Genomic DNA, 25,489 nt, shown 5'->3' with positions numbered 1-25,489 from the left:
GCTGGCTTAGTGCAATCCCTGCTGCTGGCACAAGGTCTGTGGGACTTGAACCTTGCAGTGCTGGGCATTGTGTTTCTCGCTAATCATTGTATGGAATTACTCAAGTGTGTTTTACAAGCTTAGGGCAAATTTGTAAATGTCCAATTATCTGTATGTAACTTTTTTTAAGAGGAGCCAACCAGGCTTGTTGGGTTTTTTTTCAGGATCCTGCAGTATCTTTCTGTAACTAGTGAGGAGATGCCTTCAGCCTGGCTTCCAGGTCTGGCTGGTATTCTGTGCACTAGCCCTTCCAAACTGCACGACTCTTGCATCCCTCTCTCCAGGTCCCCTATAGTGAATTTGAAGTTCAGAATGGTTTTTAGGTGCCTCAATCTTATTCCCATTTGGGTAAAATCTGTTACAGCAGCTTCCAGCCAGACGCAAATTAAAATGTTACTTTTTAAAATTCTTCAGTTATTCATAGACCTTTCAGCTTGTGCAGTGCTACTTTAATTTTCAACTAGTTTTGCAGACTGCTATAAGTACGAGGCAAATTTGTTGATAGCATATCTGTCTCTCTCTTCATTTCATTTAGAGGCAAATAACAGATTATGTATAAGAAGCTCACTTTATATTTTGCTTTTTTTTACGTTAATTTTCCCTTTCAGTCATTGGCAGTTGCAATTCTGTGTCCCTAAAATGAAACAAAGCAATTTTTCTTCCACAAAAACATGCTGCTTGCATTGCATCACACAGAAGTATTTTAGAGTAAATGTCTGCAGCATGCATGTGCCGTTTTATCCCATTTTATTTTTAAATGGCTAACTGTGCATGCCTCTGGTTCACAATCCTATTCCAAAAATACCTGGGGTTTATACTTATCATATTGCCCAGCTAACAGTAAGAAATAGGCTCAAGTGGCTCAGTACAGATTAGATTCACCTCTTACGCAACAGGGTACAAGATCCAGGGAGAAGCCAGAGACCTGCCTTGGGAAGAGCTCTGTCCTCTGCAGGGCAGGGGATCCCTTGGCAATATCTCTGGCATATGCTGAGAGTACCGGGATGTTTCCCACCAACTTCACTGGAAGAACGCTGCACTGGAAAGGCATTCATTTGTTTAAAAAGGCCAGGATAAATAAAGTCTAGAGGTTTCTGATACTTATCTTAAATCACTCGAAGTTTTAACTACAGTTTTGTAACTGTAACTAATTTTTTTATTTGATTCCTTTTAAGTTTACCAGCTCTGACATACTTGGTAAACAGGATAAATGTCTACATTTTTTTCTTCCAAATGTGGCTAAACAGATCTAGCCTGTGGAAAAAGCATCCTTGCCACCTCCCCAGAGAGACATTTTGCCAGTTTATGGGATTTTCTGCCATGTTGACAAGGTTCGCTGAGCCTTCTGCTTTTGTCACCTGTTGTTTTTCCCTCAGCTTCGGCGTACATCTCTTCCCCTTCTCCTCCTTTTCCTCCTTTCCACGCACATTCCCCAAAATTCAAATACTTTCCCTGTCCCAGACATACAGATCGGGATGTTTTGTCAGACACCATATGTCAGTTCTTGTGTCCTGAGTTGTCCTCCTCCTCCTCAGTTGTCCCTGTTCACTTTTGGTTGCCAAGTTCTTGCACCAGCAAACATTTTGATCCTTTACTGACAACACTGGGAGTTCAGGTGTTTGGGAAACAGCTATCATAGCCCACAGCAAGGAATTTGGATTCCACCTGTTCAGTTGGGAGTCTTCAGTCAAGGATACACCCTGGTACAAAAAATTTTGGGGGTTTTCTCATGGCTGCAGTGGCACCACATGAATTAAAATAATAGCTTATTAATTGTGTTTAGCACGAGGAAAAAATTGAGCCTAGTTTCTAGATATTTTATGTAATTTTGGGAACAAAAAATGACTTCTAGAAACAATAACTCGTTTCCTGCTCCCACCACCAACTGAACTCTTGCTAGGTCAGTAGTGAGCCAGGAGGAGATACCATGTGAAATGGTTTGATGTGGCTCTGCAAGCAGTTCCTAGGCTGGATGTCGTGGAGAGTATCTTCCTCAAGTTCAAATTTACTGCCTGCCATTCTTCAGCAGGTTGCATACGGGTGAGCTTTGTAGTACATGTATTTGGGAGGTATTATCACTCATATTTTGTAGCTAGGTAAACCAAAACATTAGTCCAAAAGAACTTACAGACAGCCAGAAAAAAAGTAGCCTGATACGTGCAGTCCTTCTCTTGAAGCCACATTAATATTTCCTGCAAACCCCTGGGCATTCATAGCACTCGACTGCCCTGTAAGATCTGGGCAAAATGAAGCAGCAAACTCCCTTTCAGGAACAGGGGAAATTTCATTCCCAGATGAGGCATATTATACTTGCCCTCCTGAGCCCTATTTTTCTGTGTGGAAGTGATGTGAGAGCCTTTTATCACCTCTCTGCACAGAGTGACTCATCCCCAGAGCATCATGTGCCTTGTAAAGATGATGTTCAAAGCCTACCTGCTCAAAACCTAGCCTATAACACAGTGAATGCCCGCCGGTAACCAGCTCTCGAGTCTCACTTCAGTTTCCACATCCTTGACATGATGAAACATCAAATAATTGTTCTAATGTTAAACCCCAGCTATGATTTAGAAGTTTCCTTAGGTCATACCTGTAATTAAGAAATCAGTGACTCAGATCCAAAAGTGCCTCTTCTCACAGGACTTTGAATATCCAAAGGTGAAATAAAGGGTGGGTTAGATTTGTTATAGCTTTTTTTTTTTTGTCAACTATTCAGTGTTGCTCTTCATTATTTTTTTTTTTATCCTTTTGAAAGCTTTAAAGCCTCCCTGCATAACCGCCTCTGCTCCATTCACTGCTGAATGGACGGTGCGCTATCTTTTTCTTGGTGGGTAATGGATTTGGTTTGATTGCTTGACACAGCAACAATAGGGGGATAAACAATTGCATTCGCGCCCGCGCAGCTCCCCATCTGTTGACTGTGTGTGCCTTCAGAGGGAGCCGGGCAGGGACAGATGAACACGCCAGCCGAGCCTGATGTTAATGACATCAGTCATACAAGCAGAACATGTGGCGCAATAAATCAAAAACTAATTGAACTTTTGCTTGATTATATTGCCATCCCACCACCCGTTTCCAACACGACACAGTTTCCTGGGACAATGCACCCAGCCCCGCAATGGCTTTGGTGCCCCTGGACAGCAGGAGGCTGCCCTGGGAGGTGACAAGTGATACCAGCTACTCTTCACTCATTTCTTTCTTGAAACAGTTGACACTTTCTGCTCAACCAAAATGCTTCCAGGCTCAGGTTGTGTATTTAACCAATATTTATTATTTCAAATAAGAAATGTTACATGAATATGAGAGTGGCAGCCTGTGTTTGCTGGCACTTTCCGTCTGGGACGGTTGGTGGCAGACATCTATAGGAGAAGACAGCACTAGTTTTTGTGTCAATGACACACACGTGCTAGTAATGAAGGCTATTCATTACATTGATACAATTTAATATCATTATTCACACTTGAAAGTGTTTCTGCTACATCAGTCGCTGGAGCCTGCAAGCCAAAATTTTGTATCTTAGGTGTCCCTGGCAGTGGTAAGTCACCAGAAGTTGAGGGGGCTGATTTTCATGGATGTGGAAAGGAACAATTTCTGATGGGAGCGTGAAGGAATGACAAGCTTTGGCAAGAAGACCCTTTATTGAAGCGCATAAATACAGAGTTAGGCCCAAGAACCATCGAGTCACATAGGAATCCATCGATGACTGAGCCACCTGCCCTCCCTCTGCAACCACTGAAGGGCAGGGGACATACAGACCAATGTACGTCTGCCTGACGTGCCCTTCTTTAGTCATCTGCATTTGAAATCTCACACTGCAGTGCCCAGGATTCAAATACTAGTTTATGAACTTAAAAGGTAAAGCACCAAATGCTTTTCTTAATACACCTAGAATCAGCTCCTCATTATATGGGAGGAACAAGTTTTTACAATGAACGTGTTAAAGTATACAAAGTATGAAGTCAACTTATTTTAAAAATTCTTGCAGTACTTGTGTAAATGTTTATTTGCCTATACATTGGCTGCACAGAACAGGCTTTAATTATTAGCCATTTATTGCAGAGGATTCTCCAAACTGGGAAAAGGAGATGTAAAATAAAATGCTTCTGAGTTAAATTAAATCTTTGCATTAATAGTATTCATAGAAAGGCAGATGGGGGCAGAAAATGTTGCAATGAAGAATATGGAATGAGATGAGATCACAGCATCAGTCTGTCCTTTGTAGATCTGGACAATGATCACAGAGCCAGATTGGATTAGTGAAACCTATTTACCAGAAGTTCAGAGCGGTTGCATGAAGCTGAAAGGCAGTCAGTAGGGAGAGGTGGAAAATGCACCAGATTTACAGCTGCAGCGACGAAAATTTAGAAGTTTTCACCACTGTGATTTCATCCAAATGTGAGTACATAAAACTGTAAAAACTGCTACGGTGTTGTCTTTTAAGGGGATGGCGTGTTTAGCGTCAGGGAAATCTTTGAAGAGAGCAGCTCATCTGTTCTGCCGTGTTGTGCAGTGCTCTGCTCGCAGTCCAGTGCTCGCTGCTTGTTTCTGGAGCTAATCCGTGCAGGTGCTTCGACATTGTGGCTGTGTAAAATCTTTGCACTGGCAAAATTGGGAGATCTGGAATCGGTGTTGATATACCTATGAGGTAATTGCTAAAGTGACAGCTTGCAACTGTGTGGCTATTCTGTGTAACAGAAAAGAAAATGAAGTTGTGCAAGCAGTTAGCAGCTCAGATGAAGTGGGTGAACTGCATGAATGTTGAATTTAAGTCTGCTGGCTCAGTAAGTGGAACATTTCCAAAGCCATGCCCTGGAAATGAATGCATGATTAACATTAATTGCTTGTAATGAAGAGTAAGAACCGGACAAAGCCCAGTCTGCATTTGATTGAACAAATTAGTTTAAGCTCAATGGCTGCCTATTTCAGCAACAAGAAAGCAGGTAAAAGCAGGGAAAACAAATTGTGGGGCCAGATCAGATCTTTACTTGCAAGCTGCGAGCATGAGCTCTCAGCTGCTTAATTTCAGAACGTAAGTGGAAATGACAAAGTGAACCATCACTGTAATTGGTTTTGTTGCCCAAAAGCTGGGCTGTACATACAAACATCCTTTCGCAGGCAAATCCAGAAGCATCATCTGCAAGCATTCATTCTTTCATTCCTGCTCCCACTCCCTGCAGAAAATCATGTTTGCAGGAAGAGCCCTGCAGCCCCACTGTTTGCATTGCTGCCATTGTATTCCAGTGCAAGTGGGTCACTTCTGGCTTCCTCCATGATTCACTCTTCTTTCAATGGCTATTCAAGTAATTGCATGTTTGCTGGTGCTGTGACTTTCCTTTCACGCCTTGCCTTTCTTCAGCCCCTGTAAGCCATTTGCCACTTGCTCTGGCAATGAGTTGGACAGTGGATCGTATACACTCTGAAAATATGCAAATGTATTAGTTAGGCACATTTATGTGTTGTTCCTTATGCACCAGCCTGGGTACCAATAAGAGCACAACAGTACTTGCTTCTGGTAGAAATCTGTATAAACTGTGCTCCTCACACTGTCCAGTAAAATACTTAAAATACCATACAGACAAGAAGATAATTCCTTACATCACTAAACTTTTCTGCGCTTGGGTGTTTTGTTTGTGAGCAATTAGTTTAGTCCTCACACAAAGAAACTGCAGAAGAAAAGATGATTGCAGCAACTTCAAAAGCAACTTACAACACATTCCTAGGAAAAAACCCACCTTCATTATGTTTGTCTGGTTTTCATCCCACACTCACTGTGGTTTAAAATATAAAAGATGACCTGCAGGAGAAGGCAGTAGGGATCCCAGAGGATATCACGCCATGCAGAACAGACTGTAATCAAACTGACAGCTTAGCACGCTCTCAAGCTCTATTCAGGCGGATAACTTACTTGTGACGAGTTCAGTGTGGAAGTACCCTGTGCTGCAGCGGGTCGCTGGCAGGGGCCCTGGACAAGACTGGTGACCTCCTGTGTTGCTGTCCTGTTTCACTATGGGCACAGCATAGGCCAAAACTTCCTTTTGGAATTAGTAAGTACTAATGCTCAGGACTTACATCCTCACTGGGGTATCAAGGGGTGCCTTTTAGACAAACACAAGCTGTCTAGGAAGAGTGACTTGGGTCCCACTGCCAGCTCTGCTTGTACCAGAGCCCTGGAAAGCCCAGTCACTCATTATTCCTGCCATCAGAGAAGAGGAGTTTGGCTGCAGTAATGAGCAGCCTTGGATGACCTCCAGCTGTTTCCACAGCTTCAAAACACTTTGCAAACATTCATACATAGCAGCAATAAGCACTGCAACTCCTGGTGTTGAATGTATGCCAGAAATGTAAAGGAAAGCTCACCTGGAGAGTAAAAATCACCCATCATCCCATAACAAACCTTCCTGGCTCTTCAGAACCTTTGGATTATACATGGAGCCTGAATAGGAAACCCCCATTCATGTGCCTTGCCCTCAGGGTCAGCCTTTAGAATTGGAGTTCATTCTCCAAATTTGGCAGGTTTTTGCAGGCCTGTTTCTGTCACTGGCTGCTAAATCCTGTAGCTCTTGTGGCCTGAACACAGAGAAGGGTAATAATTTTAAAGAGCAAGGAGTAAAATATGATGAGAGGGAGGGCTGGGTGTATCAGAGTCTTCCAGGGCACTTTCAAGTCCAACTTAAATGATCTTCACTTTTTCAAAAACAACCCTCACCTAAAAACAATCCTTTCAGTCCAGTGGAAAGCCTGGCTTATGGTCCTGGCATCTTGTGTGACTGGTGATTCTGTTTTGCCTGCGATTTTGGTGTCTTCGTGGGTCTAAGGAACAACTGAGAAATAGGCTTTAAGCAAAATGCCCCAAGTTAAAGAACCAAATGGATCATTTTGAGGATTGAAAAGGAAAGACTAGGTTTAGTACAAATGTTTGGACGTCATGCAGTAAGAGTGAAATGATGCCACAAAGGAGTTTGAATGTATTGAAGAAGTCCCTGCCTAAATAAAATGATAGGCATCTCCAAAGTTAATGTATACACTACTCGTGTTTGAAGGTGACTGGATGGAAAGAGAAGCTCTTTTCCTTCTAAAACACGGGCAGTTGAGAGGTCAGGTCAAAACTAAGGAAGGAGAAGGATGATTCCTCCTGGAAGCCTATGGGAGAGGTGCACAAACTTGGGGACAGCTGTTTCCCTGTGCCCACAGATGTCTGTATTGTATAGCTAGAGCATGGTCTCTGAGATGACATTAAAAAGGACTTCTTTTTCTTTTGGGTTGTTTCAGCTGGAATCCTCCTTAAACCCTTTCTTCTTCCCCATGTCCCCACAGGGCCCCTATGCAATCTCACAGGAATTTTAGAAGCATATGTAACCTCATCTTGTCCATCTCCACTGCACCCTGACCGTGTTCCTGTCCTTCTTTTCACAGCATGTAGTCCAGCCCGAAGACGAGCCAAAAATACGCAGCACATCCTGACAAAGAGTGTAAGAAAAATCTCCCTTTATCTCTCTCTCTCTTTTTTTTTTTTTTAATCTAGTTGGCTACACTTATTCTTAAAAATGCTGTGGATAAATGGGAAGCAGAACTTTCAGGGAAAAGACGCTCATCGGTGTCTGATGCAGGGAGTGGGGCAGGAAACAGAAAGGGGAGTTTCTGTAAAGCTACAGTCTATTTACAGAAGTGCTTTGAAACTTACACAGTCTTGCTGTGCAGAGCCAGTCAAAATGAACATGGGCCATCTGAGGGAATCGCAGACATAATTCTTACCCATCAAGCCTTAATAACAGTGCCAGAGGGACAGGCAGGAATGAAAAGTAAACAAATCATATCAATACCTACATGCATTAATCAAGCAGTCAGTATCCCACTCCCCAGGGGAATTTGGGAGAAGAACACCAAGCAGTGGACTGTAACCTCCACTCAAACAGATGGCTCTGAGAGAGCCACAGGAGGATGCTTGTCCCTCGATCCCAGCAGTACCTGCCTGGCCTCGATTCACCACTGGTGCACTGCACAGAGGGCACAGGTGGAGCTTTACCCACTCCCTGCAGGTGTGGTACCCCATACACATTCAAATAACTGAAGGTTTTTCATGCTCTGAGAAAATGTTTTCCGAGTTCAGACACTTTGACACACAGATGTGAGGCTTCTTGTCTTCACAGCCAGTTTTCCCTCCTTAAATCCACTTGGCCCATTCATATCCCATTCCGTGATCCTTTTATTGCCATTTCGACTTGCAGGAACGATGGCCTCTTTCTCTTGTGCATATCAAAGCACTTCTTACAAGCTTTGAGACTCTCCTGCCAACGTATTTCTTCTCACTACAGACCTGTCTTTTCTCTAGCACCTTGTTGAAATATTTTGCTCCATGGACTTTCCTTTTCCATGCCCTGTCCCACTTCCCAGACCAGTCCTCATTTGTAAATAGCCTCTTCTTTGTATTCCTAATTTCCTGATCTCCCCACAGCACCGCAGGGCCCCTCTGCCTACCACACTTACCCATGCACTGGAAAAAAACTCACTACTATCACCTCTCTTGGTTATTACAGCAGATCACAGGATCCCAGTACTTCACAGGATGCCTGAAGTGATCCCCCAAGAAGGGTCAATAACACACCTGTCATGTCTGGGTAGAAACTGTGTATATGTGTATTTTCTCAAATTGTGACTATCTTTGTCCTGTAACTCAGGCTGAGGTTTCAAAATGATGCTTCATTCCAAATGAGGCCAGAAGTTAGAGTGCTGGAGTGTTACTCCAAATAAGCTATTTTGAGATACCCCTTTTTTATTTGTTATGCCTTTGGTATATTTTGCTTTACATGTAATATAAAAATAGCCGGAAAGTCCAAACCAAAAGTGAACTATTCTGATTTAATAAAACAGAATGCTTAGATAACTTCTCAAATTTTTTGACAAAATAGATACTTTTCTGACAAAATGCCCAGATTTTTAACCAGAATTTTCTTATCAAACTATGCAGCTGGAAAATTTTCAGCTAGCTTTAATCAAAATCTAGGGCAACAGTATGTCTGTTATCATGTTCCAAATCTCAGCAGATACATAGTTTCTGCTAAATAGAAGCCTCTAATATTTAATTTGGATTGGATCAACTGCTGTAGTAGCACTATGCTCATAAAAATTTAAGAAAATACGATACGAAAATCCCTGTTCTGTTGCTGTATTTTTAGATTATTTTTTTTTCCTATGGGGCTTTCCTGACCCCAGTTAAAGATGTCCTTTGACTGACCCTTAGTCATGGTGCAGGCAGCATCATATGAGCTGTGGGAGCAGCTGAGGAGTGGTCTGCAGCTCCAGCTAAGAAAACAAGCAAGGCTCTCAAACCAAAGCAATTGGCAGTCAACTCTTCTGACTTGTGCATTCCCGTTCTTCAGTATGATGCAGCTTCTTACAGCTCATGTGCAAGCATTCCAATAAATTGCATGTACTGGAACGTATGTGCCTGCGAGGAAGTTGTGATTGCCAATTTCTAGACCCACAGAAAAGTAGCAGAATGATTATTTATTTTTCACTTTTGCCTCTGCACCTGCAGTCAATGCTGTAGAAATGCCTCAGCTAACATGACATCTTCTGCTCTGGTGGTTGCAGTGGATGCACAACTTTAATACTCAGCAAGGGAAAAAATAGCAAGCAACATGGACATCTGCCAGACCTTTTTTTTTTTTTTTTTGTGGCAAAAATACTTAAAGTATTCAAGCTTCAAAGTTTTATCCAAAGCCAGGCGTTTAACTGTTACTGTTCCTGGTTGGCTGTTGGTTTGGTGGTGGGATTTTGGGGTCCAGGAGCAGGGTTGTTAGAACAGCCTCTGTGCTGCTCTGCAACCCTCCTGTGTCCTCTGTGCCCCCTGCTTCACATAGCTAATTCCAGCCATGGGGCTGCCAGACCTCTTCTCTCACGTGCACAGCAAAGTCCACAAAAAAAGAGACTGCTGAGCTCTGAATTCAGTCGGCATCCTGCAAACAGTCTGAGCCGGTCAAGGGACTTACAAGTTCTTAAAACAGTTTTTTAGAGAGCAGTTTACTAATTCTGCACAGTTTGGCTGACTCTGCCATTCACACACATTTAAATTTCCTGGTATGTCTAGAAAAGAAAAGTGACTTCCAGCTGATCCTTCTGCCTTACCCTAGGTACCCTAGAGAAATGTCAGCTCCAGTTTACATCAAAACTGCACCACAGCAGGTTTAGTTTCCTGACCTAGATAAGTCTTTACATATTACAGTAATGGGTGAGGTAGCCAAAGTCACAGTGAAATCTTGAATTAAGAGATAAGGAACTCCAAAAGTGTGCTACAGCCAAATGTTGCAAACAAAGATGTTCACTGAAGATGTGCTATGAGGACTGTGCTATTGTCTCCAGCTGTAATGGAAAATGGCACTGTAACTTGTTTATACAGATTTTGCTGCTTGCAGGTGTTTTGGCATTACTGATACAACATGTTACAAGGAATCTCAAAAACACAGACAACGTGCCTAAATAATTCCTGCTATTAATGGAGTTAAAAATCCTGCTTCCTTTCCCCAAACTAAATTTCATCCTTTGCCACACGTAGACAGGTTGTTAAGTTTCAAGTCCGTGGTGGTTTACACTGATCAAATAAGCCACTTTCAGGATTAGAGACGACTGCAGCCAGCATCTTACTTACCAAAAATGCTCTTTCCATCACCACGCAAAAGAAGTGAACTCAGGTGTCTCCGTAGCTGAGAGTTGACAACATTTTCTGTCACACACCAAAGAAGACTGAGTGTGAGCAAGAGCATTGAGCATATTTCCAGAGCTGGTGGGAAAAGCTGAGCTTTGTGGCATTCCTTGAAAGCTGGAAGAGCTCAGTTCATGCTAGGCAGACTCCAAGGTCTGTCATGAGAGACCTCTGCCAGCCACAGCCTCATTGTGTTTGTCATGAAGACAGGTGTCTCCACCAATGCCACTGCAGTGATGGTGGGTAATGCCTCTGGTAAGCAGCTTGCAAGGTTCGGGTGGTCAGGGCACACGTGGACACAGGAGCCTGCAGCCTGTAAGGATGGTGCAGAGGGATGGGGAGGTCCTGGAACTGGGCCAGGGGCAACCGGGTGAGAGCCAATGCCAACTGCCTAAGCAGCCACAGGAGGCCTCTCACCACCAGCATCACCCTCGTTTCTGAATCACCAGCGTGATGCTGAGGCTCAGCTGTCTGGCAGCTCCAGATTCGTGGTCAGTAGAGCCAGGCCCCAGCTGCAGCCTCCTTTAGCACATGCTTGTCTTCAAGGACACAGGTAGTCCCTTTGACTTTAACTTAACACTGGGCACATCCTTAAGTAGCTTACAGAGCAGGGACTGTGTTAGGCTCTGTGCCAAAATCCACAGAACTAAGAGAAAACCCCTCTTAGGTTTTGGATTAGGCTTTGGTTGCCTCACCAGCCCTTTCCAGCAGTATTTTTGCCTGCTGTTGGGCAGTTTGTGCTCCTTGTCCTGCTGGTCAATAGAATCTGGGTCATGTAGCCTTCTCTAGACTCATGAGGGTACATGGAGTCAAAAAAGTAAGAAGTGGTCAGGTCGGGTTTTTTCTTTTTCCCTGTTTTGGAAAACATTGGTTTGCATGTGTTTTTATATCTGTGTAAAAATTCACGTACACAGAATATCGCAGCTTAACAGCAAACTCAATTAAAACTTACTTAAAACAAAATGGACAATCTTGCATGAGGGGACATGCTTGAATGCAGTCTTGTTTTATCTTGAGCATATGTTAGAAAGCAGAGCCATAGATGGAATTAAGGATTTTTCTATGCCAATAGCATGCTGGTCAGTTGTTGGTCTCAGTATTGAGACAAAATAACTGTATTTATACATAAAACATGCAGATGGCAACTATCAGTCATCAGTTAGATGCAAATAACAGCTTTTCTTCTGGTCTTCCAGTATAAGATCAACATAAGTAAGTCTAATAGGAAACAGTCTAAATAGTTGCTACATGTCTTGTTTCCTTGCTGGTTTGGATCTTTGCCCTGTCAAGGAGGTTCTCTGTACGACAGTAGCAAGTCTTCAGGAAAGAATAAAAAACCGAAGAATGAAACACGCTTTCCCTACTGTCAGGACTTTAATCTTCTTGAGAAAACTGTTTCTGGATCATCCTGGATAAGAGTCCTGATGGATCCACCTGCTTGGAACTTATCCCTGTGTTTTTTAAACTCACATTAGCTCTGGCCTCCCCAGCTGCCTGTGGCAGTGCAGTGAGTGCTGTGGCTTAGTCATGATCAATGTAGAAAAGAACTTGGTTTTGTTCACACTCATTTTCAGGGGCTCTGAGATACAGGGGGTCTAATGTTCAAAGATGCAGCTCTCGGTGAGTTTTGGTTGTGCAAGCTAATCTTTGTGAAAACTAATCTCCAGGAGCACAATTATTCACCACTCTGTATCCTCTGTAGTCATTTACCAGGTATAAAATGTAATTAAGTCCAAAAGACAGGTGAAGCCATGAAGAAATAACATTTGTAATTCACATTGTGTAAATTTAACTATTTGCCCGAGATACGACACAATAAGAAATCAAATTTGAGGTGTCTCAAAGGCATAGCCTATTCAGTAGATCCTGAAAAGCACCACATTTCAGTCTCCCAAGGAGAATACAGAAAGGTGCTGGAGGGACGCCACATTATTTTTCCATACTTTTATACATCTCATGCATGGAGGCAGGAGCCAAATAAAGCAAACCCCACAAATCCCACAATCCCCACCCAACAAAATCCCCTTTGGATTTTGTAAAGTAAAGCAGTGGGAAGCCCAAGTACCATGCTGCTCCCCCGTGACCTTGACAGACCACCCAATCTCCAAGGCTGGGTGTAACAGGATGGATTTGCCTCTTCCGTGTAGGTGGTAGCCGTAGCTGATCATCGGCCCCACCGGACAGAGAAGCTGCAGCCCCACCAGGATGACCTACTCCAGGTGCTGTACAGGGAAGACGAGGTGCAGGGCTTGGGCTGCCTGCAGAGCCAGCAGCGGGGACCCTGCCCTGCCAAGGGTGCTGCCCAGCACGGTAAGTCCACAGCAGCAGCTTTATTCCTTTGTGGCTTCAGAGCATTTTTAGATATTGCAGTCTTCCTGTTTGCACTTTGTTATGTTCCTGAAGGATACTTCCATGCTTAAAATGTCTGGTGGAATTAATGAGATAATTACCACAGCATTGCAGAGCTCTCGCTTTATTCACAGTCATAAACTCGTTTTATTCAGTCGTAAACGCTCCCCTTCTGAAGGCTGACAATATTTTAAAGATGATAGATTGCAAATGACTGAGTTTGCCTGAGTCATCTTATTATATAAGATCCCTGTTCAGTTGCTTAGAACTTACCAGAACATAATTATTTGGGATGAAATTTTAGATTCTGGATGTCAGCCACAGACCTGATTTTGTTTTTTCAACCAAAAATTGTTCAGCATATTTGTGAGAGCCCGTGAAGGAAAAACAGAGTTTGCCAATGCAAAACCAAGGAAATGAGTAAACATAAATAGACTGGTCATTCAGCTCCTTCAGCACTGGTGTGTTATGTTTGGAAGGTCGAAGCTGGAGCTGGGCCATGCAGTTTGGCAAGGGGTGGCCTTTTAATCAGAAATGCATCTTTTGCTTTCCCTTGAAAGCCACCCAGATGCAGTCAACGTCATAAGCCTTTGAAAAAATCCCATGTGGCACGTGATTTGTAGAGACATGAACAACTAACTGTTAAAAGGTGCTAAATCTGTAAAGCAGACACTACCATGCAGGTGCGTGTTCTTCACACCACCAGTCTGCAGCCACACTGCACATCAGCCATCCCATTAGGAGCACGGACCAGGCAAGAGCAGGACCTGGGAAACTGGGAAGGAAGAAACTCAGCTTGGGACTGTATGGAAAGATCTCAAACCAGGACGAGAGTCAAGGTGTGGCTGAACAAAGAACTGGGGCTACAGGGCTGGAGTGGTGAGAGGAGGAGGAATGGCTGGGACCGGCTGTGGGGTGAAGAGTGGCAGAGAGCCAGCAGGGCAGAAAGGAGGGACTGCTGGTCTCTGCTGTTAGGGGAAGCAAGAGGTGAAGGATGACAGGTGCAAACAGGAGAAAAGGTATAGGAACCCCAAAAGAAGAGCAGAAAAGAGGGAAACAATTCTTGTGGTAGGAGAAAGGGAAGCAAGTGGGCAAAGAAACTGGGATGCTGAATGGGAAAGATGGAGGAACTCAGTTTGAATTAGAACAAAAGAGAGATGAAAAGGACTGACTGAGGAGTGGAAGGAGGGGTCGAGGAGAGCAGGACAAGACAAACTCACCGGGAGCATCTGGACAAGACAAGAGAGCTACTGCAGGGCTGCCCAAGCTTGTGCAGCATGGTGAGGCTGTTTGTCAGATCCCTGTTCCCCCCAGCACAGAAGCTGCTCAGAGATTGCAGCAGGGCATCTCCTGCAATAGGTCCCTCGCATCTGTCCATCACTGCCACCAGACTGCTCAGTGATGCTCGGCACCTCACACGGCCAATGTATCCCCCTTTTCTGGGTGCCTGCTTCACACCTCTGACTGTGACACCCGGGAGCACTCCGTTGCTGCTGCACTAAAAACTGTGTTTTGACTATAAACAGTGCTGTGTCCTGCTCAAGCCTCCAGAAAACCCAGGAACTTTTAGTCTCAGTACCTACCTCTGTTTTCCTGGCGTAACTCCTTGTCCTCTAGAAGGTGATGCAGCTGTTTTTGTAAAAATTTGTGCAGATGATGACTACAGTGATCAGCAACACACAAAAAACCATGAAAATATTAATAGTTCTGTCCTCAGAGGATTCACTGGTGGGGAAAGTAAGTGTAGGACTGTGCACTGAGAAATAAAAGCCAAGGATGAACTACTGCTTTCTGAGTCAACACTGTCTGTATGGGTGAAGCAGAAAGTCTGGAAAAATGGCTTCTGGTCTCAAATTAGAGACTGAATCTCAGTGTCTAGATCCTTGGAGGGGATGAGATAACTTTGATCCAATTCTGGCGTTTCATAATTTTTGAGTGTCTGACTTTACAGATTTAGCATTTTAAGGGGAAGAAAATAGAAGTGCTTGCAAATATCTTTATGAAAAGAAAAATAGCTTTTTCTTATGATGTGCTGTGGTACCCGGTTTCACTGTACTAATACCTACACAGAGAACAGGGTGCCATGAGAGAGTCCAGAAAGGTTTCTTACAGCTGTTTCTCAACAGCTGGAGAGCCAGCACAATGTAATGTGAAGTGAGCTATATATATGTATATATATTTTCATTATATATGATATATATATATATATATGGATATGGATCCATCTATTTTCGTTAATCTCTGTACAAATGTGGCCTCCACATAAATTTAACCCTTAAAAACATCCTTCAACTTTCTTACTGGTAAATAGTCTGTGGAGTTTTCCACGCTTGCTCCACAGATAAGTACTGTTGAATATTAAAGAGACTTCAGATCTGGTAAAGCACAACTTGGAAAATGGGTGATAGAGTGAACAGTTCAATTTCCAGAGTAGGTGAAAAATGTGTAAACAAGGGCACAGATGAAACCATCAGCACATTTATTGCTGTATCAGAGCATAAAGACAGCCCATTCCACATGTGGGAAGGCAATTAAGTGTAGAGGGAGGCCACAACCAGCAACTCCTGAGTGCACTCAGAGCTGTACTTTGCTTCACAGGATGGATAGATTAAGAAACAGTTGGACTTATTCTCCCAGAAGGAAGTACTCAGTTTTGTACCAAGTTTTCGTACAAGCACTCATCTTGGAAACATAGGGCAAGTCAGAATAACAGGCGTGGAGCAACCTTTATCCCAGGCTTGGGCATCCATAGCACCTTCTGGAAGTGGAATTCACACTGTACCCACTCACAACTGTCCTGAGGAGCACTTATGAACCTGAAGCCATGAGGACTTACTTTTGCTTAGATAATTTGCTAAAAGTTTGTCAGAAAGAATATTTTCTGTATCTAATAAGAAGAGAGACAGGGCGAAAGGGAGAGTCAGACAGTATAAGAGCAAACAAAACAAACAAACAAAAAAATATGGACATTAGCTGAAGCACTGCTGCCTGGAGCCACTTGCTGAATACTGTTAGTACCTAATAAGCAAGATGAGAAGAGGTAATTGAATTAAACTTTCACATGAGTGATACAGTTACATACCTAATGGAATTACTGGCGGGGGGGCAGGGAGCAGGAAGAGAGAGGCTGGTTAAGGCATTTATCATGGTCAGATATTGCCCCCAGAAGGAGAAGACAGTTCTGATTGCTAACTCATGCTGGAGACAGCACTATAAGCAGCACCTTGGCTATTTCTGATGTTTGCTTCATTATTTAAATTGCATTGGTCACAGCAGTTGTGAATCATATTCTATCCTCTGTCTTGGTGAATCTTGGTGTTTCTGTAGATCCTTGCTCTTCACTTACCTGAATATCCTTTTTAAAAACAGCAAACAATTGAAAACAGCCAGAAACAGAAAGATTTTTTGTTAAAAAAAGAGAGATTTCCACATTCCCAAGCCAAATGAGAGGATTTGGCTCCATGAAAAAAATCTGGCATCCCTCAATCATTTATTTCCTCAGCACCACTGGCAGAATGTCAGTGAGCATTTATCTATGGATAAGTTATTGGCTGAGCGCTCACTTGGAGCTAAAATGTAATCTTCAGATTTGAGGACAGCAGAGAGAGGTACCACTCAGCCATAAGCAGTCAGAAAGGTTGAAATCCATTCCTGTGACGGCATGGATGTAGCACACATCTCTGCCCAGGCAAGAATAACTCCTGAGGGCAATCCAGAAAGGAGAATGATCTCCTAGGCAGGAGAAACCTGGCAGTGGGGACTCCAAGATGCACAAAACCTGCATTACCCAACCTCTGCTGAGAAGCAGCAGATGGGACCATTCTTTGTATATACATACACATGAGTGTTCACAGAGGGGGAAGGAGCCTTAGCTTGGCCTGCTGAGGACAGTTCATCATCTCATTTGAAAAGTCTAGGAGCTAGCAGCTGGGTGACTTTCCAGAATGACTTAAGTAATTCCAAAATCACTTATTTTGACATCACAGTAGATGATCAATAAAGAAACTTCTGCACTTTTGGCTATAATCAAATCTAGTGGGACTATCACCTGAATCTGGGTTCTGTTCATATCTGGGTTTAACTGCATGAAAGGAGGCTTTTAATACAAGCTGTGCCAATGGGATGATTACCAATAATGCCATGTTTCTTATGCTTTGCAGTGGGAATTACTGAACAAGAGTCATCCAAGTCCTGTAATCACCTGTTGGATGGAAAATCTTTGGTAAGTAAATACAGCAAGACCAGCAACTACTGTCTGATGCATCCTAAAACCCAGTACCTGTCAGCGTGTCCCACATTAACAGCATGTCAGTCCGTTGCGGTACGTGCAGACTTAACAGCCTTTGTTAAGGCTTTGAGACATGATTTACACCAGAGAATCCCCAGCTAAGAGCAGAGACTGGCATGGGACAGCTGCCCCTCAGGGAACCAGGAATGGTTGTGGGATGGAAACAGGCAGGCTCCCATTCTGGATGCTCAGCCATCTGCAAGAACTGGGAGAAATTAGCCTCTTGTTTCTCAGGGAATTTCACAAACTGGGAAAAAAATATTTTCCAAAGTGAACAAGCATGAAATAATTCATATTCTCCAGAATGCCAACCTGACATAATAATCAGATCAAAAATGTCAATCAAGACTTGATGGGAAAATCATCATATGGATCCCAAAAATTTATTCTATAATGGACAGACAAATTTTTTTTGGTTAAAAATGACTCAGCTTTACTAAAATGTTTTCCCTCTCGTCTTTTTCTTACAAAAAAACCCCGATTTTCAGTCTCTACATTTTATGAAAACCAGACTTTTAAAACAAAATAGTCCTTTGAAAAGTTTCTGACCAACATCAGACCATGCTATAGAAACTTTATGGCTTCAGATGCTCTTTTGAATGGCTGCAATGTACTTGCTGGCTGGTAGCTGGGCTACACTTGAGAAAAATGACTGTACAATATTGAAGGGTGGTAAAAATTAATGGTATTCAGCACAATTAAACTAATTGCACCTACCAATAATTAACCCAGTTAAATTTCAAAGAATGCTTGCAAAAGTAATTTCAAACATCTTTAAGTCTTGGGATACTGGCAGAACACACTTAAATGTACCCAGTCTCAGATTAATCCCACAGGAAATAGCCCTAGACAGATTAAGACCAGTTATAGTAGTGACAATAATATGAAGAAATTTTTCAGTACTGCCAGTTAAATCAATAAGTGTGTTTGTTGCCTGAAATGACAAAAGCACATCACAATTTTTGACGTTTTTTCTATTTCTGGGCAACCCACACTTCAGCTTACCATCTTGGAGGATATGCCAGTCTCAGTGGCCTGTTTATGGGAAAAAGTGTCTCAGTTCTGGTGGGCAATTTACAATCAAATAAAGCCAGGAGGAAGTCAATGGTTAGGCAGTTGTGGGTCCAGGGCAGAACTGGAGCATGAGCCAGCCCCCCCTCACTGCAGAGCAGCACCCAGCAGAACAGGGAAATATTTCTGAACATGTCAATGGCTGGGACGGTTGCTTGCCAGCCAGCTGCAGAGGTGGCCTGTGAAGAGCTGCGAGAGGCAGGCTGCTCGGTCAGCACTGTGCCTCACCTCCTAGGTGAGCTAGGCATAAACACTGGGGAATAAAAAGTTCTGCAAGCCTCCCTCCTTTGACGGGAGGTGTAATTCTTGCTCATACAAGCCCTGTGCTGAGCTCAGGAGACTGTTCATGTGAGCAATCAGCATTTGTGTGGGTAAGAGTCGGGCAGTCAAATCCTTAACCCGCTTTCTCTTGTTAAGAGATTTACAGTATTTATCGATTTTCCTAAACTGGCCTCTTTCCTCAGATGAACCTGTGGTCCCTACTCATCAGTAGCATTTTCTAATGACACGCTTTTTGCTCCCACAGGTTCCACCATCACCAGTTGCCCATATCACGGTGAAAGCGGTGACTGTCACAGACTCGCTGACAAGTGACAGCACTTCTACGGAAAAGTAAGTCCCTTCCCACCCCCCCAGCCAAGCCTGGGGGGCTGCATGGGGTGCTGCTGAGCAGGGAAGGGGACAGGGCACATCCGCCACAGGTCACACTCTCACCAGAAACACAAAGAAGCATTCAGCCGCAGATCTCCTCTGAATCGGAGCTGTAAAACCTCAGTGATTTACAGTAAAGCCATGCAACTTGCTTCCCAAAGGCAAGGAGAGATTATCTAAAGGACTTGCTGATTATATTTTCAGCCATGGCCATTTATATGGCTGCCCTGGTGCCAGTTACCACTCTGCTTTATCACTAGGGAAAAAAGCATCTAAAATCAAAATTTAAATCATTTCCCCCTAAGTCTATAATATTTGCCCTAGGACAGCTTAGAAAATGTAATATTTTTTTTGTTCTAAAAAATGCTTTATTGTCTTTAAGTGTAATTAAGGAACAGCTTGACCATAGTACAAGTGCACTCATCAGTAGGCAGTTCCCAGACACGAATCTGGGTGATATTTGAGATGTCACCATTGCCAACTGAGGGACAGCAACAAATTCATCATCACAGTGTCCTCACACTCCATGCACAGAGACAAAAATCCCCCTCATCCAGAATAAGCCAGCTCAGCCCCCTTGGCCAGGCGGAGCTCACCCTGCCTGGGCACTGCTGTGTGGTCCCCAGGGCTTTGGTGGAAGGGCCCAGCTTTGTCCCTGGGCCACCTGCCAGCTTCTTTGTCTGGTAGCAAACACTGCATTTAGGATGCAGCGATGCATTTAATAGTGGTCCCGCTTGTATATAGCCCATCCCCTTGTGTGAGTGTTCCCTCTGATAATGAGGGAATAAGGGGCACTGAGCAGAGCCGGGGCAGCCACATATCCAAGCCCACTGCCCTGCACAGCCCCTGCTCATCCCAGACTTGCCAGTCCCAGGGTTGGGATGGGCGCAGACATACCTTTACAACCAGGCACCCCTTGGTATTCAGTGGCTGTGGGGCTGAATGCTTTGTGCATCTGTGCTCTATTTGCTAGCCACAGGCAGCACTGGAGAAAGACAGCAGAGTATGACCTGAACCTGCCACTGGGAGCAGAAGCTTCCCTACCGCTGACAGGAGGCAACCTGTGTGGGACGCCCAGCCTCCTGAGGAAGATGTGGATGAAGCACAAGAAGAAGTCAGAGTACCTGGGGGCGACAAACAGTGCCTTTGAAGCAGACTGATAAGGCTCAGCAGCACTTGGAAAGACAGAAGGTCCTTTAGCCAAGACAAGGTGCTCTAGGATCGATGAGGGAACAAACACGGCACAGCTCATTCAAGAATACGATAACCTTTTTATTACTTGATGCCATTGCCTCAGAGCAGCAGGAGAAAGGCTAAGGTAAAAATGGTGAACATGATGCAACTCACTGGCTTCTCTTTGTTGCAATATACTAAAATCCCAAGTATCCCACTAGATTTACATCTCGACTCAATGATGCTGAAACTACTGCTGGCCCATTCACCATTTCACACATCCTGTCTGAATCAGCTCAGACTTGCAACAAGAAAAGCCTGCCAGGAGGTTTGTGTATTCCTGCAAGGCAACAGATCGATTACAGAGTGCCATTAAATCCCAGGGGTCTGCTCATTGTCTGCCACTGCTTGTCCTCTTCCCCCTTTCATATCATGAGATAAAAGCCGCATCTTATGATATGCTTGGTGGAATGACATAAGCTAAACATCTTTTTTCTTCAGTTTTGATGTTCTAGGACAGGAGTAAAAGATGCAAAAAATTTAAAAGAATGGCTAAGTTTGCCAACACACATTTACCAAACTTTGCTACGTGACAAGTTGGTGTTTCACAGCGTCCCGCCGGATGAGCAATTGGATAACCTCAAGAGATACTTTTTTCCATAGAAAGAGTTTGTACGTTAAGTGGTAGTCAGCAACTTACTCCCTACCCATGTGGTACAGGATATTTCACTAACTACACAAAGTACTAGCAGGAAAGAAAATACGTAGATGGTGCAACTAGGTAACTAATAAGGTATTTGCATATAGAATTATGAATAGATGGATTTAATGGAATTTGCTCAAAAAAATTTCTCAAGATTTTTTTTTTCAATTTACAAATCGCTGGTCATGGCCCCTTGGGTTTTCCTTTCAAAAAAAAAGTTTTACAAAAAAGATTTCACCAGCATTACAGACAACATTATACTAGCCATGAACAGTACTTGCCTCATATGAGTGCTCCCCTGGTTATCATAAAAGACTTTGGTTTTTCTAAATACAGAACTTTGTAAAATTGGAGGAAGCATATCTCCTGTTGCTCATAGTAACGAGGATTTTCTCTAATCTAACTGCCAGTGCTCCAAAGCATAAATGAAAAATAAAATCTTACTCTATGACAGAGGCAGAGGAAAGAAGCACCCACCTGAAACCTTCTTGCCTGCAGCCAGTGTAGTAACATGCACTGAGATGCCATCATACACAGTGCCACAGCACCAAGGCGGGGAGGCTCCAGAGCCGTGAATCCACCAAAAGCCTGAATGGTGCATCCACAGCATAATGGCAGTTACAGCTCCTTCCCCTTCTATTACAACCACCTGGGCAACTTCTGCACTTGGGGCAGCTGCTGACTTCATCCACTGCTTGTGTTAAGATCATTTTCAACCCGGACTTAGAAAAAAGCATATTCTGAATTTGTCATACAGTGCAGGGCTGCGGGAGCCTTGGATTACAGCCTGCAGAGCTGTGGGCTCAGGCAGTTATCCCCAGTCAGGGATCCCCAGCTCAGAAATACCGGGGGTACCAGCTGGTCGGGAGGGAGAGGCTGCTGAAGCAGCCAGGTCCTCTGGCTTTGGGGCAAGCAGGTAAGAGCAGCACAGAGCAAAGCTTCGCAGCTTGACAACACGAGCAACTGAAGTCCATGGGATGGGAAAATATCTGCAGCAGCCCGGTAGCTTTACAGAGCAAATGTCCCCCAGTGGCTCCAAGGAGGGCAGCAGGGGACACCTGTGTGGCTGGATGTGCTGGAGAATGCAGTAGGATGGAAGTTCTCATTTTTAAAGGTACTGTGGCTTTTCTACTACAGCCAGAGTCTGCCAAGAAGGAGAGAGGCAGTAGACCTTCATAAGATACTTCTGTCAGCCCTCACACTCAGCTGCCTGTCACTGCTTCAGTCACAGGCTTCTCCTTCAGAGGTGCTCAACAACTCACAGAGGACAGCCTCGCAGAAAGAAATCACACAGACTCTCCCTCTTCCTTACCAAAGGCAAAAGTCCTTCTCTGGCCCAGCAGCCTGACAGGGGGATGATTTGCTTTCCTGCTTTTCTTTCTTCCTCCTGGGAAAGAAGGAGAGCACAGCTCCTTGTTAACCACATGCTGAACGGCCCCAGCTACTGGCAAGGCCAGGAGAAGCGGCGATGGTGGCCCGGCATTGACTATGTGTCGCCAGCCACAGCACGCAAGAGCAATGCCAGTGCCCGCAGAAGGCTCCACACCTGAACAGCCCAGAGCAGTTTTCTCACAGCGGCCACCTCACCTTTCAATTAGAGCCTGACACGTTGGCCCTGTGTAATAGTCTGGACACTGTGACCCTGCCAGCATCAGGTCCTCCATGATTGAACCAAGCTGGAGACATGGCCAAGACTTCCCTGAAACATCTTTTACAAGTATCACCAACCACACTACACCCCCTCGCCCAGCCCATAGAAACCCTGCCAGAACCCTCAGCCTTGTAGGCACATGCTATTATTATGCATATAGGTAAATCTAACAAACTCAGTGGGACTGCTCTCTTGCACAGCAATGCGTACACTCAAGGAGTAGGGAGAATAGTAATTACCAGTTCCCTTTTTTGGTCTTATTCCCTAAATAAAGGAAAAATAAAGAAAATGAACAGACACCGGGAAAAGTCCATTTGCTGAATTTGGGGTAGTTAAGACCGTGAGCATTTGTGGTACCTGCCCTTGTAGCTAACATGACCCATAGAGCACCCAACACAACAGTCCAGGGCAGCAAGTTTTGTCTGTTGAGAAAGCTGTATCGTAGTATTTGTTAATTAATAGCTTTAAGCAGTATGAAGATGGAGGTGAAGAGGAGATGATTAATGTTTCTACCCAATAACTACTGTATCTTTAAATGTGTATCTATGGTTTTCTTATTTATTTAATTTAAAATTTGGATCTACAAAAGGAAGAGAGATTTATAAGAAGCGTATTTAATTTCTCTATTCCAGGAACTGCTGTGGAGATTTCTAGTATTGTAGTAGATACTTATTTTACTGATTCAAATAAAATATGTCCTATTCATAAAAAAAAAATAATAAAAGAAACAAGTAGCATGCGGTAACATATGTGTCTCAGTGACTTAAAAGCTTTTGGGAAGCATTCAGTGGCAAGTAAAGGCAAGTTTTATGGTACTGAAGAATATGAACACCTGACAGCAAAGAACTCAAATTTTTCTTCCCACAGGGAGAGCCTGGAAGTGTATGCTTGCGAGTGGCTCCAATATTTTATGGGTGTTAGAATCATTGTCTGTTACCAGATACTCAGAGAAAAGCCTTGGCCCTGCCAGCAGTTAGACATTAGACAACACATTGCACACCTGACCTCAAGCGCGTTGCGCGTTATGGATATGACATTTAGTCTGACTGCAGCCCTGGGAGGTAAGCAGGTTGCCTCCCATCAAGCAAGAGCACCAAGACAAAGACTTCTCAAGGGTGGTTAAGGCTCTGGTAGAGAATAAAGCCAAGTGCTCCCCCATCATCTGTCCTACCAGTTGACAACAGTCACTTAACCTACCTCAAACACAACACCGTCCTTGGAGACCCTATGTTAAACCATGGCCCAACCCAAGGTGGGTCGCACAGGGGTGCAGGAGCCCAAGCTAGGGGAGCTGACTCAGGACTGCAAGGGGAAAGACCTTAAGACACAAGGAAAGAGAACATATGGTGTTGGCATCCTTCACCAACCCAGACTTCGGCAAGCCCATCTGTTACAGGATGACTTGTCCCCCTGCCTACAGCACTGCCCATACCCCACGCAGCTCTGGTGAAAAGGTGCCACATTTCTGGTCCTTCCATTACAGACAGCGTCTGCATTTAAAATGAGCGTGTATCCTCACGGGGAGTGTCATCTTGGTGAGTGCCCACACCGCAGGATTTGGCACAGATTTTTTCCAGGACGTGGGGTAACAACCTGGCTTCTGCTAGGAACTCATCTGCAAATACCCGACCTTTAGTCATACGTTAAAAATATCAGCATGAGTATGGAAGAGGATGTGGATATGCAATACATTTTCCAGATGAAACCGTACAGAAAGCAATGTTGGGCTGACTCCAGCGCACTGCCAGAAAAATGTGAACTAGTGTTTAAAAAAAAAATAACTGTACCATTTTTCCATCAAAGACAGAGAAGTTGTTAACTGTGCAGCTGAAAGTATTGCCTCTGGCACTGCCTGACACATGCATGTTGTCATACTTTATAGCATCTGTGAGGAGATGCTTTTTTCACAATGTTTCATGTCATTTTATTATTTTGGGTTCCCTGGAACTAGAAACTAACTGGGGTAACCGACCTGACTGAAATAGACTGCATGGTGACTATCCTTCACACCTACAGTAATTTATATTTCATTTCCAAAAAAAGGTTTCTAATTTCTTCTCACCATTTCAAAAACAACTTTGTGATAGAGCTACTCACTAAAATATCCATCATTACTTTACATACCACTTTATTTAAATAAACTGTAGTAAATTTAAAGCTAGGCTACTATATAAAGTAATTCCTACCGATGCATGAAAAAAAATAATCTCAGAAAGGCTTTGCCCGCCTTTCTTCCCCTTTTGCACTCACTTCACAGATCCTGTAGCAAACAGGTTTGCCAGAAGAGTTGATCACAGACACATCACCGTTTGGGGGAATACCACACACTTTCTACAGAAAATATTTTCAACTCAAACATTGGCATCTACAGAATAATTTCACATTTGAGAGTTACCCAGCCAGAAAAGTTGCAACATCAGACTTGTGCACACGAACAAAACTGAAACAAGTCAGATTTCTCAGATGAAATCCCTGCCCAGAAAGGAGTTACGTGGAGTCTGCAAACGATATAGATGTCAAATAGCCATAAATATTTTATGAGATATTTTTTGAGTCTCAGCATTAACTCCAAAGTTTATTCATGAGCAGCTCAACCCTACATGGCATTCAAAGCCCCCCTTTTTTTTAAGGGGCAGAGCTATCATTAAATGAATGGGCACACAGGTCACTAAAAAACTAAAGCGTTTAGAATGAAAAAAAGAAGCTGAATTAGATTGTTAGATGAAGGCCCAGAAAAAGACAAGCAGCTGAGCTCAAAGGGGGACAATTCAGCATGAGACAGAAGCACGTGTGGATGATGTCCCTCTTCTCAGCCATCAGACTGGAGTCACTGCAAAAGAAGGCATTATGATTAACAGCCCTGTTAAT

General features: G+C 43.7%; 1 protein-coding gene across 2 annotated transcripts; it reads left to right on the top strand.

The window, feature by feature from the left end:
- Positions 1–4,020: 4,020 nt before the first annotated feature.
- VXN (vexin) lies at positions 4,021–23,357 on the top strand. 2 transcript variants are annotated; one of them, XM_005443261.4, is made up of 6 exons: positions 4,021–4,431; positions 7,450–7,505; positions 12,883–13,045; positions 17,245–17,306; positions 18,970–19,055; positions 20,068–23,357. In XM_005443261.4, exons 1-6 carry the CDS (start codon positions 4,365–4,367, stop codon positions 20,252–20,254), a joined length of 621 nt encoding a protein of 206 aa, XP_005443318.1. In that variant the 5' UTR covers positions 4,021–4,364; the 3' UTR covers positions 20,255–23,357. The 2 variants fall into 2 exon arrangements, with proteins under 2 accessions (XP_005443318.1, XP_027666979.1); XM_027811178.2 differs by having other exon boundaries at positions 7,351–7,505.
- Positions 23,358–25,489: the final 2,132 nt, after the last annotated feature.

The sequence above is a fragment of the Falco cherrug genome, chromosome 3 (assembly GCF_023634085.1).
Source record: "Falco cherrug isolate bFalChe1 chromosome 3, bFalChe1.pri, whole genome shotgun sequence".
Lineage (NCBI taxonomy): Eukaryota > Metazoa > Chordata > Aves > Falconiformes > Falconidae > Falco > Falco cherrug.
This window is presented reverse-complemented; position numbering and strand designations above follow the sequence as displayed.

Coding starts and splice junctions, on each gene's coding strand:
- VXN (XM_027811178.2), top strand. CDS start 4,365: ATGCACCAGATTTACAGCTGCAGCGACGAAAATTTAGAAGTTTTCACC. Junction 7,506..12,882: donor AGCACATCCTGACAAAGAGT/GTAAGAAAAATC, acceptor TCTTCCGTGTAG/GTGGTAGCCGTAGCTGATCA. Junction 13,046..17,244: donor CAAGGGTGCTGCCCAGCACG/GTAAGTCCACAG, acceptor TATGCTTTGCAG/TGGGAATTACTGAACAAGAG.